The sequence below is a fragment of the Lepeophtheirus salmonis genome, chromosome 6 (assembly GCF_016086655.4).
Source record: "Lepeophtheirus salmonis chromosome 6, UVic_Lsal_1.4, whole genome shotgun sequence".
Classification (NCBI taxonomy): domain Eukaryota; kingdom Metazoa; phylum Arthropoda; class Copepoda; order Siphonostomatoida; family Caligidae; genus Lepeophtheirus; species Lepeophtheirus salmonis.
The window spans coordinates 56,344,307-56,357,861 of record NC_052136.2 but is presented as its reverse complement, the minus strand read 5'-3'; the positions used below and the strand labels follow the sequence as shown (position 1 = coordinate 56,357,861).

General features: G+C 31.5%; 2 protein-coding genes across 2 annotated transcripts; both read left to right on the top strand.

Annotated features, from left to right (window-relative positions):
* The first annotated feature begins 82 nt into the window (after positions 1-82).
* LOC121119241 (TLC domain-containing protein 3A) lies at positions 83-5,095 on the top strand. The gene is given in 7 exon segments (XM_040713861.2): positions 83-213; positions 309-413; positions 2,849-2,883; positions 2,954-3,429; positions 3,842-3,922; positions 3,925-4,158; positions 4,415-5,095. Coding segments are annotated over 4 exon segments (762 nt in total). The 5' UTR covers positions 83-213; positions 309-413; positions 2,849-2,883; positions 2,954-3,251; the 3' UTR covers positions 4,684-5,095.
* Positions 5,096-5,380: 285 nt separating this feature from the next.
* Positions 5,381-12,849, top strand: LOC121120230 (uncharacterized). The gene is made up of 4 exons (XM_071889759.1): positions 5,381-11,093; positions 11,147-12,058; positions 12,246-12,465; positions 12,521-12,849. The coding sequence occupies exons 1-4, from the start codon at positions 10,902-10,904 to the stop codon at positions 12,646-12,648; spliced, it is 1,452 nt and encodes a 483-aa protein (XP_071745860.1). The 5' UTR covers positions 5,381-10,901; the 3' UTR covers positions 12,649-12,849.
* The last annotated feature ends 706 nt before the right edge of the window (positions 12,850-13,555 follow it).

The following is a 13,555-nucleotide window of genomic DNA, read 5'->3' as shown; positions in this document are numbered from 1 at the left end:
ACTTCTAGTGTGGAAGAAATTTTCTTTCTTCAGCAGCTGCTTGCTGCTCCCCAATAATGGATTGACCTCAGCAGCACTCAACACACACAAGGCGAACAAAAACTCAATCAAAAGAAGAAGAGAGGGAGAGAAGAACTTTACTAAGAAGAGCAAGAGAGCAGTTCTTGCCCCAAAGTAGAGGAAAAGTGTCCGCCAAGTATGTCAACCACCTAAGTAAGTGTAGGCCTTTTAAGACTGAGTAGCATTATTCCTTACTAAAGAAAAACTCATTCTTCTTCTTTCATACTTTAAATGCATTTTCTTTTTAGTTATCACTTGGCAAGGGATTGGGACAGCTCATCGAAGCTCCATAATGAGTTATTTTTTAATGTACTCCGAAATCCATATCTCGGATAATGAGATCCATATTATCAGTACGACGAGAAAAGGGATTATAGGAGAAAATGGCCAGATTCTTTTAAACTGATATAAAACCTATAACCAATTAGTAATAAAGAAATCAGGTGTGAGTTTGAAGTGTCCAGGTTATATAATTATCCGTATAGACAGCATCACGAAGTCAAACTTATAAATGGATTGGATATAAATGTGATAAAAATGAATTATTTCTGTAATATACTGTATACTACATCTATACTTACAACTTCTTTTTGATTCACAAAACCTTTGGACTCATGTAAGCATGACTTTCAATTCATTCCTCAGAAATCAGTAGAGAAAGAAAGGTGAGAGAAGCGAAGGGTAGGAACTGCGCTCAAAGATATTTCATTGATGGTCATTTAGATGGATCTGTCCTGCAGATCAATCGAATATATGGATCCTCATTTATCCATCCTTCCCGTTCCTAGGAATTCTTATTTTCCCTCTTGGATATCCAATGCACACGCATCCTGATACTATCTTCAATGACACGCTCTGTCAAGGGATCTCGCCTAATTGTGCTTCACAATTTTATCTCCTTTCATGGAAGGATCGTTCATTGTGCAGATGTCCCTTCATATCAAGGTGTGGGATAGTGACTCCTGATATCGTTAATCATTAACATTTGAATGCTACATAAATTCCTCCAGATCTTCTACGGAATCATCGTATACTTAAACATATAGGAACTAAGGGTTCCATAAAGCCACGGAATAACCCTCTAAAAGACCCAGTGACGATTATATAACCTAGATACTTCAAGTTCACACCTGATTTTTGTATTACTACTGTCTCTATTATCATTGGAAAAGAAGAGTAAGTTGTTTCTAAACTCGTAAAGATAATGCTTCTCTTTTCTCGATCTTTTGATCTGCAAAGCATATTCTATTCTGATATTACATACAAATAGTTATTAGGAACTGTTAAGTAATTATGTGTTTTTAAAAAAATTTAAGAGACCTCTTCCCTACTGTAGACTTTATTGTAATATCTGAATAATATATCATTGTAGTTCTAAGACGTATTGAGTCGGGAATACTCTTCTAAACAAGTAAATTTCGTTTCACCTTATTTGAATATTACTCTAACGAAAAACCAGGATCTCCACACAAAAAAATTAATTACGGATAATAAAAACAGTTATTTGGAACTTTAAAGTGATCTATGTTTTACACAATATATAACAGACCAAATGACTTATGTAGTAATATCTTTATACCATTGCAATTCTCCAACTTTTGAGTCGGGAATCTCCTTCGTAATGATCTAGGATCTCCAAACAAATAAATGAGTTATTAAATGTTTTCCATACTAGCTAATTAGACGTTTTTTTACTGAAAATAATAGTACGATTGTTTTAGTATTGATTGAAAAAATAATAAAGAATCAATGATATTCTTCAAAATTTACATTCACTATTTATGAGTTCCCCGTTATTTTATTTTTCTATCATATTGATTAATTCGATTTTATTTTCGACATGTAAATCCTATTTCGTTATTATGATTCTTGTCAGGCCAGTATAGATTTCTAAATCCTTCTTATTAATAGTTGAAGAAAGATTGGTCTATATTACAAACTGTTCCAAACAATATGAAAGTGAGGATGCTTTAAAAAATTTGAATTCCCAAAGTGTAATTCAAATGTATATTAATATATATATATCTCGGAAGAGAATAGTATTAATCACAAGGGTTATTCCATACATCAACTTCGGTTCTATTAGCAACATTGAACTCTATATTAAAGATAAATGACAAATTAATATCTTATTGTTAGTTTATGTTTTTCACATGACCATTTCATGTTTAGTACATATTCTTAATATATTATTGATTTCTCCACTATACTGATAGGTTTTTTATTTTTCAGAAAATAACAAAAAAACTTTATATTAAGATAATGGTGTATATCCCCTATTTAAAGACAATTGAAAAATACTCAAAAATGAAAAAGATGCAGTCATTTAAAGTTTCAAGGCAATTAATCGTAGATGGATCTTTTCTTTTTTCATACCTACAATGGTATAGTAGGAAAATAAGAAGAAATTATTCGTCTCTTCATAAACGTTCATTCTTGTCCAAGAGAACGAAACAGGCTGCATTACATAGTTATTCAAAGGATTCTAATCCGAAGTTATATTTCTCAATATATTATGCTAATGCTTGTTCGTCAATCCATGAGCCTTGTTCATGTCTAAAGTTAATACAATTGATAACGGAGAATTAATTGATAAGCACTTCTTCCATTCGAAACGCTGTCGTGTTTTTTAATTATTCTTTTATCTTAATATATATTATATTGGTGATTATTATATCATAATTAAATTCGTAATATCAGTATAAAAGAATCTTGTCATTTTTTCAACTTTGTCACTTTCCTTTTTTTTCCTCAACCATCTTTCCACTGGCATTCTTTCCTGATACAGAGAAAAGTACGTAGAGTACAAAAAGAGCGCAATTGGTAAGTCCTTTTTATATTTTACACTCTCAACCTCATCAAAGAAACTCTTGTAAATATTATCTTTTCGAAGGGCAACAAATTGCTTCATCTGGCCGGACAATGAGAGTTCATTGGATTCTAAACATCAAACGGGAGGGCTTGAATTTACTCTCATGCATCAACATCTAATAAGTATTGCTTAAAAAAGTTGTAAAAAGATCTTACTTTTCTGCTAAGGTGGAATATTATTTGTTTTATTCACGAATCATTTATAAATTGATAAGAATATTATCAAGATGGAGTTCAAGTTGAGGAGAAATTAATCCATTACTAAAAAAGAGTTTATAATCACTCGTTTAAGTTTTAACGGATTATTGGGTTCTAAAAGTATGTCATGGCTTGTGAGCTTTGCCATTGGGATCAGCTCCTGGTCAAGTGTGAATACAATCATTTTTCTGTTGATCGGAGATTTAATGACACAAGAGCGGATCCTACGTCGATTCAATGTGAATCGATCCCAGGGCCTGGATATAGTTAATAAGTCCATATCATCGTTATTCGCTATAGGTAATAAATAAAGTGATATATATTTATTTATAGGGTTGCCTCATGCGTTAGGCGTTTGGGGTTTTTCAATTTTCAGGGCTTAGATAAAGTTACTACGGGTTTAAAGTTTAAGGAATTTTTACTTTTTGATACTCTGTTCACATCAAAGTCCTCAAAATTCAAATTTATTTAAGATTTAATTTTAATCTTAGAAGGTTGGTTCAACTTGGGTATATTATACCTTTATTTATTTATGTATTTTTTGGCTAAATTTGAAATATTGGGGCCATAGATTGAATGAATGAGATAAACGTTCTATTCCTTAGGTATTTTTAATTGTACTTGTTCAATGTGTATAGAGATCATACTTCATAATTGCTTTATCTTATCTGGAGAAACTGGAAATTTTCTTTACATGAGTACTTACTTACAGGATCATCTGTGATTGGGAGTTATATTATTTTGTATTCGGAAGGATGGTCCTATATGACTCAAGTATGGACTGGAGGTTATTTTTGTACGATTTGTACGCAATGTATAAAGTGGTTCATTCCGAGGGCAAAAGTTTTTCATATTTTCTTAAAACAAAAGCTCTCCTTGTGGCACATCACTTGGCAATTGTTCTACTTTTTATACCTGTTATGTCGGATATCCAAGATCATCCTGGTCAAAATTTAATGATCGGCCTCGCTTTTTTAATGGAGCTCTCTACTCCATTTGTATCTCTAAGATCCATTCTTCACACTCTGGGTAATTTTTATTTCCTATATTGATATTGATTTAAAAATGAAGTTATTTTTTTAATATTCAAAATGAATTATTGAGCACCTTTACAATACATATTTATGTATCATGTTTATGCATCATTTAATAAATAAGGAAACTTAAAGATGTATTACCATTCTTTATTATAAATGATGGTAATTCTTATCAATGCTTACGTCTATTCTTAAAAAAAACTGCCTGAATTTCTTAAAACAAGTTCACGTCTTTATACTCATTTCAGGAAAGAAAAACACGACCGCCTACGTGATCAATGGCATTCTAATGACTCTGATCTTTTTTTACTGCCGTGTTGCGAATTATATATACATACTCCACGCTTTGAAAAATGTCGTCAATGCCGATTCAATATTCCAAGTATTTTTTTACCATACCCCAACGCGATGTAAAATTTGGTTTACAATTACATTACTGCCACAACTTTACTGGTGGAGTCTTATGATTAAAGGTGCAGTCCATACCATAAAGGGTTGGCACCATCATGCTCATTGAAAATAAACAATACACTGGTATTTATTGTAATAATTGTTTGAATTATTTGTGATAATTTAGATTACAGCTGTGTACTGTCAAATGTTCTTCCATTAAAAAAAAAAAAATCATTTTATCGATATATATTAAATGGTATAGGGAATTCAGGTTGTATCCACCATGTGAACTACTAGATTATATATATATATTTTTTTTTTTTTTTAAAGAGAGCGGTTTTCCTCTTACCCTTCCTGGTTGGCACTTATAGATTTGAAAGTACAAGGCGCTAACGAATATTTTTCCTATTAGATTACTTGTGCATTAAATTAATTATTTAAGGTGTTATTTTTGAAAATAGCACTTAGATATTAATTCATATCTAGCACTCCTTTTGTGCTAATTTTCGTAGTAAATATAATTAGGTGTAAAATTATCATTCCCACTTATATTTTTTAAACATGGATCTATGAAAACAACTTTAATACATAAAATCCGAGGATCGAAGGTATCTCGAGCTAGCATAGCTCTTTTAGACAAAAATAATTTGTAAAAATACATCCTTACAGTTATAATACTCCTTGGACAGATATACTAATCAATATTCAAGATAGTGAAGCGATTATGGTTGAACTCTCGTCTGTACATTATTCTTTTTTGATGAAAAGATGAATCAAACCCTCTTGAGTTACAAGTTTTGTTGTTTTTATTTTTAATAACAATGTGTACTCAAGATTCATGAAGTATGTATATAGTAACTAGCAAGAGTCGGCAATTTAAGTACAAAATCAAGTTTTAAGAACAATAAACTAAACAAGTTCTAGTTTCGGATCTCAGTACATTCACGAATTTCCATCCATAGGAAATGTTAACATATAAAGATTTTCTGTAGAGTATGAGTCAACTTTATAGAAATGTTTGACATTAAACCATCCTTCAAAAATAAACTTAAGTTTGTGTTTGTACAAGATAGTTATGTTATAAGTTTCATTCAAATAATTAATTAATATCATTCCTCGATTGATATTTCAATACTAATGTGATTAATTCATAAAATCAGTGGAGTCGAGTTTATTTGCACAAGGAGTCCAATGGATTTGGAGTTGAATAATTCAAATGGTTGGATTCAGAGCCAAAATCACGAAATATTATTCCAAACTATAAATTAAGAATAATTTATTATTGGATGTGTGTATTTTTAATGAAATTGTTTATGTTGATTTATAATATTTGGGACTGATAATTAATTTAAGTTGGATTTCTAGAGTATGATTCAAATAGTTTCTTGAGGTTGGATTTATAATATTTATAGATCCCGGCTCCGAATCTGCCGCTATTTTAAAATTTGTGGCTCCAAAATATACACATCCGATAAATATACATATTATCTATGTTCCAAACCGACTCCGTGAGTAAATACATGTGACTGCTGACTCCTGGCACATTCATCAGCTATACTTTATGAGAATTAAAGGTACCTAGTTACTAAAAATTACATTAATTTTATCCTTTAAAAGCTAATGAATGGGAATATATGAAATCGATACAGTCTAACTGATTTTTTCAAATTATTCCATTTCGGCACCAAAATAAGAATCTTGTTCTTCCAAATGAATTAATTACATTATTAATGAAAGTTACAACAGTAATAGTGGAATATTTCACAGTATTGGAATGGAAACTATTATAATTATACAAGGGACTTTACTAACTCCCGACTCATGTTATTTTTATTCTTCGAAATTCAGGAATTGGAAATATGAACAATTGATAGAGTCTGTATGAAGTTTTTTTTATCACTTTCGGCAATAAAAGTATAATTACATAATCATTGTTATGAATTAATTAAATTATTATTCAAAGATCAATGGAGGATATAATATTTCATATTATTTGAATGACAATTTATTTTTGAGGGGCGAATTCATCCATTTAAGTGATTAATTTAATAGTCTTTGTAAAGTTTACATTATAAAATCCTTTATCATTATATATTTTCTACTTTGATTTTGAGTTGTATAAATGAAGCTAGGTAGTGGTTTTATCTAACACCTTGACATGAAGTAAATTGAATCATTTTTAGCTCAAGAGCAATTTTTTAGGATTTCAAATATTATCCCAAAGATGGAAGAGTTGCTTAAAATACCACATGATGTTGATTTAGAATTACAACTACGACAAATATTTTAGCCTGATAATTGTTCATTCAATTAAAGTTAATGAGTTTACCAAGTGAAACTTGCTTATTAGTAGAAATTACGCAACTTTAAATTTTACAAATTATTATTATTTTCAAAAGTGTTCTTTTCGAGTTTCTGTTTCATTGTATATTTTATCCATCTTATTTTCAAACTATACCCTTGTAGGTATGAAAAAGTAAAATATAGTTAATTGAGTCTTCTTTTTTTTCAATCCATTGCTTCGTTTAATTGCACCATTTACTGGAAAATAAGTCATCTCAAAATAGCCTTCATAATCGCGAATATGTTGTAATGGATCAAATAAAAGGTATAATGGACGTTAATGCATTTATTTATCTAGTATCTCGTTAAGTTTTTATCCAATTTGTCCATCCGAAGTACATAAATTTTAAGCCAACATCAATCTTTATTATTGCGCAATATGAAAGTACCTTGTCTTAATTTTTAACATCTCCTTTTTTTCAATATCTATTAGTTGTATGGGGAACATGGGAAGATATTCATATACTGGAATTTTATATTATACAATTCAATTGCAGATATTTAAAAGATCTACTTTTACACAATACTGTACTCTATAATTCCTGAAAATTTAATTCAATTCTCTTGATGTTCAAGAAAGTTGTGTTGTTTTATTGAAAATCATATTTTATTAGATCACAGATTTTTGTGTAGGAAATTCGAGTATACGAATATCTTCCCATGCTCTCCAGACAATAAATGATAATTATTGAAAAAAAGGGAGGTTAAAAATTAAAACGAAGTACTTACATATAGCCCAGTAGTAAAGTTTAAAGGTGCTGATGTCGGATTGAGATTGATGTACGTCTAAGGAACATATTAAATTGAAACTTTACCAGATATTAGATTAATAAATGTTTTTAAGTCCTTTATAACTTATATTTGATCCATTACACTTCCGTGCACGTCTCCTGCAAGTTTTTCTCTCTCCGTAAATCGGCATTTTGTAACATACGTACTTTATTTGCTCTATTTTTAGGAAAGGTATTATATATAATTGACACTTACGTTTAGACTTTAATCTTGAACTCCAATCCAAGGTAATTAATTTATTGAAGCTCCAAAACACTATGAAATCAAACTGTCATATATTTGAGAAGTTGCCACCAATAATTATTTAATAAACTTAGAGAGAGACATATGTTTTTAAGGCCCGGTAGCATACACAGCTTGATGAATGGACCTAGTAAGCCGTGGAGGATTTATTATTCGAATATTAAATTCAAATCATTTGTCTTAAACTATAATTCGCAGTTGCGAGTCTTTGAGTACCTGCATAATTCTAGTCGATTTTATAGCTTCATCTTCGAGTTAGTTAGATTCAGTTACTCATTAGTCATTTGTGGGTCTCATGCAAAGCCACTTGAAAATAATTAAAAAAGACGAATGGAAGACGTTTGACGCTTCTCCCTACTATTGTTTTTTGTATTTAAATTTCATTTATATGTTATTGTGATCAACCATGCAATCGAACAGGGCCAATCCGAATAAATTTGGCGCCTTATGGAAAATATTAACCAATAATATGTACATTCAATATTATACTGTTACACAAAGCTGAATATATTAATTGCCTTAGACATTTATGTCAATGCAAAATATAAAATTGAACAATGTACTGTATACAAGTGTTACAAAAATAAAAATATTACAACTGCACGAATAAATGTATAGTGAAACAGTAAACCGTTGATATGAACTTATTATTTTCATACTAAGAAATGCAGTTATTAACTAGTCGGAGCAGTCCATATAGGTCAGGTTGAAGCCGAAAATATAGACAAGTGATTCGGGACTAATTTTATCCTCTCACCCCTCCTCCCCAAAGTCTTGCACTAATTTATCTAATAATAATAATAAATAAAAACAGAACCCACCTGTCTGGAGATGCTAACACTATAGACAAACTAGGACCACTTAGGGTATATCAGAGATGAACTCACAGAAGGAATTTAGAACCTTTTGAAAAAATCAGCAAAGCAATTAAAAACCAATCAGGGGCCTCTCCAAAAAAAAATCAGCTAGAAAATAAAAAAATGAAATCCGACTGACCTGACAAAGACCGACCAGATCCTAGTTTTATAGGTGAACTTGGCCCAAATATAATCTCGGAAAAATTATGCTACCCCCGAAAGTCTGTTTAGATTTGGGGTAACTTTTTTTTTCTTGGCACACATTATGGCATCGCTGAATGAACGGCGCACTTAGCATTTGCCTATATATTGTCTATGCCTTGGGTCAACCTTTTCATTAAATAAGGTAAATCAGAAAAAATATGTCGGATTTGCTTTTTTTTAAAGGAGGGAGGCTGTTGAAAATAAATTAGAGGTTGTCTTGAATAAATGTACTCCCTCTATTTTGAAGATATTAAAAAATCAAAAACAATTGGAAGAAAATGGACACCATTTTACAAAAATTGAGAGTATCATTTTAGGACCTCTGGAATTGCCTGTTTTGCTTTTAGTAAGCTAAGCCATTATTTATTAAGAAACAAAAAGGGCTTTATATACTAGATATATATTATATGAATAAATATAAATTCAAAAATGAACAATTGAACGGGTAAAAGCCTGGTATTTTTCAATATATTTTCTTTAAATAAGGGATGTACATCATTGTCTTAATATTAGGTATATTTTTATATATTCAGACCAAAATATGAAGAAAAAAGAAACACATTATCTCCGAGAGCCTAAAATTCAAGTACTAAGGAAATTTGGGAGTGAGGCTTGAAGTTTTCAAGATGTATTATTGTCAATATTTGCAGTACAGCACGAATTCAAACTTATAAATGGAATTGGTATTCGTGATACAGATTATTCAGTAGTGATTTGTGCATTAAAAACACTAAAGGACTATTATCAAGGAAAAAGTTTACTTAAAGTAGAAATTGAAGCGGGGTTGACTTTAGGAGGATTGAACACTAGAGTAGCAATGAAGGAGCTATGGGTGGAGGATAATAACGTTCTTTGTTTCTCACTGTACTTTCCATTAGGTATATTTTTCTTTGTGAAACTCTTCAGTTCAATAATATAAGTATAGGATGATTATTAAGTAACAAGATAGAATGAGTATTTATATGTAATAGCAGAATAGAATATGCATTGCAGGTCAATATATCGAGAAAAGAGAAGCCCATTATCTTTATGAGTCTAGAATCATCTTCCACTTGTTTTCCAATGAGAAAAGAGACTCAGCAGTAACAAAGAAATCAGGCGTGAGCTTGAAGTGTGGAGTTTATATATATCCGTATAGACCATGTTACATGTATCATGAAGTCCAACATATAAATGGAATTGATAATAATGTGATTGAGATGAGTGTTTTCTGCGATATATACATCAAGGGCACTGAAGGACTCTTATTAATGGAATAGTTTGCTTTGAGTAGGAGACGAAGCAGAGTTGACTTTCAATAATTTCAAAGAAAGAGCTGTGGATGGAGGAAGAGATCTCTCTCTGTTCCTCACTGGGTCGTCTTTCTGTCCTTTTATGGAACTCCTTAGTTCTTATATGTAGAAGTATACGATTATTCGGTAGAATATCAAGAGGAATTTATGTATAGAGACAATGATTAACGACATCAGAAGTCACTATCACAGGCCTTAATATGAAGAGGAACGATCCTTCTATTAAAGGAGATGAGATCCACAGAGTGAAGCACTTGTTAAAGTGATCTTGCCTTAAGAATGGAGATTCCTTGAATAAACCATGACATTGAAGTGAGTATAATTGACCAAATGACCATGAATTAAATCAGTCTTTTAACGTAGTTCCAACTCTTATCGTCTCTCACATCCCTCGTTTTATTAACTGCTAAATAATGTAATTGAAAGTCATCCCCACACGTGTCCAAAGGTTCTTTGAACCAAAAAGAAGTTGCAACTCCCTCTTTTTCTAAACCCAGTATATAACTAATTGAAAAAGCGCTTGACTTGTGTAAAAGCTGACACTATCACAAACAAAACAAATTTGAACATAATCTGACAGCCTTTGGAGATTGGAGTGGAGTAAGCGAGAAATGAGTGCCGAATTAAGGGGCATTCCTCCTCTAAAAAGTGCCAAATTTGAACGACTGGTTTTGTCTAAGGACAAGGCGTTTACCATGGGTCGATTTCAAGGAGCTTCCCTTCCAATTCTGGATATCAAAGTCTCGAGAAAGCCCGCAATTTTTGAGTTCGTCCACGGAAGTTGGACTCTTGTGGATAAAGCCGTGAGTTTCTTAACCTTTTTCTCCTGTAGTGTTTTGAATTTTGTTTTTTTCAGAGCATGAACGGAGTCTTTGTGAATGGCTCGCCCATTCCTAGCCAGGAACCCTACATCCTCTGCCACGGAGACATAATTAAGCTCGGCCCCATTCAAGACTATCGATGGATTTTCTTTTTCCAAGAGGAGGAGAACCCTCCTCCTCCCAAAAGAGTCAAGTCCCTCGAAGATAGTTCATTATCTTTAGATAGTGAGAGTCAAATGCTAGAGTCCATGGAGAGAATTGAAAAGGAGCGCTTAATTCTCGTGGAAGAAGTCAAGGAGAGTGAGGAAAAGACACTCAAATTGTTGAGTAAGCAAAAAGAAGATTTACACAAGTGCTACAGGACAAGGAGTGATGAATTAGCAATAAAGCAAGAGAACGAAAGGCAGGACATCCTAAGTAAGCTTCAAGGAATTGGAGATGAATGTGAACGGGAGAAACGATTGAGTGAGCTGGAGGAGCGACTTCATCTTGAGAAAAGGGAAATTGAAAATAAATCCACGACGGCATTGAGAGACGTTGAGCATCAAATTGAAACCAAAATGAGGCTTTTAGAGGAAAACAAGAGGACCATTGATACATTGCAAAAAGAAAAACAAGAGGCTCAAGATGTTCTAGAGAGAGAAAAAAAACGTTTTGAAGAAAAAATAGGTGTTCTCAAGGAGGAGTTTGAAAATAAAGTAAAAAATGAAGAGTCTTACCAGTTGGCTTACAAACATTTATCTGAAGAAATGGAAAGTAAGTTAAAGGCTGGATCTATCAAAATAGAGTCCGTCATCGAGAAGGAGAGGAAGGAAAAAGAGTCTTTAAAGATTGAATTCGAGAAAATGAAGACTCAAAGTTCCCATGCTCAACAACGACTGGAGGATGTTATGGGAACGTGCGAAGAGGAGTTTAAATGTACAATTTGTGAGGAAATTTTTATCAAAGTATGTAAATACTTAATAATTAAGTTTGACTCTTGAGTAATTTATATTTTTATGTAAACACTATTTTTAGTGTCGAAGTATATTTATTTCCGTGTATAAATGTCGTATTAATTTAGCTGACATCAGAGTTATGAAATGTGATGTTTTGAATAATTATATTTAAAGTTATCCTCTCTTGTTTCCACAGCCCGTAACGACAAATTGTGGACATGTATTTTGCGAATACTGTATCACAAAATGGAAGCATAAATGCAAGGAGAATCAATTGACATGTCCGAACTGCCGATTATCAGTTACATCTTACTCTAAAAATCATTACATAGAAAACCTTATCGAGTCACTAGTGAGAAAATTTGGAGATGACATTCAGAAAGAGAGGGAAAAACTCTCCAAGAACAGAGTAAATGGTGAGTGTAATATAAATATTTTATTTATTTCATCTTTTTAATTTAAATTATTTAGGACAAGTTGATGAAAATGAGTCAAAAGACAAGGAAAAGAAGATTCATCCACTCATTTTAGCTGCTACAGCAAATCGAATAAGTAACAAAAAGGAAGAGAAAAAGGCGATAAAGGCAACATTACTCTAGTTTTTTATCAATTGACTGTGATAATTAATATTTTAATTAGATTGACTCATTTAATTACATATGTATGTAATAACGGTTATTCCATTTAGCTCAAATTATTATTATATCCATACATAGTATTTTTTCTTCATTTGAGGTTCATCACATTTGATTTTATGGTGTACTTAATGTTTCAGAGGGAAAATAAATGTTAACTACTCATTTTGTGTATACAGCAATGTATGACAATATAGCGAGTCTTTTTTTTATTTTTTTAAATATTTTGTTTTTTGACCCCAAATGATCTATTCTTTCATGTTTTAAAGTTCCAGTACCTTACAAAAATGTTATGAAATACTTTTAATTAAGTTCACATATAAAAATGGGCTGTGTTGTAGCCTAAACAAAACTTACAGCTACAAACGGTAGACTCAAATGTGCATATATAATAAAAGTAAACGAATTTGCTCTATATATCCTAGGTGCCCAAATTTTTTATATAATCGGGCGAATTGCCACTTTTTTAATGGGCCACAGAACCTAATAAATTATATTTCATGAAAATGGCTTCATAAAACAAAACTATTAAATACAAATTTATTTTTTAAATTTAGGCCAATTAAAAAAATCCGGGCCACGGGTTGGACATCCCTATCCTAGGTCATATATGCTCAAATACTAAACTGAAGGTGTTACGGTTTTTTTTAGGATGGTACAAAGGTATATTCCTTCTAGTCGATAAAATGTTTTTATGGTGTGGTTTTATACCTAAAGTTCGGATTGCTCATTTGTTACCTCTGTTCTAGATTGAAAAAATTAGAATTGTCTGTTATCGAAAGAATGACAGTAAGAAAAATTTTTTTTTAAATTGGTGTGATTAGTATCGTCATTTCATTTTTATAATTTTATTGGGGCTGATACACATGGA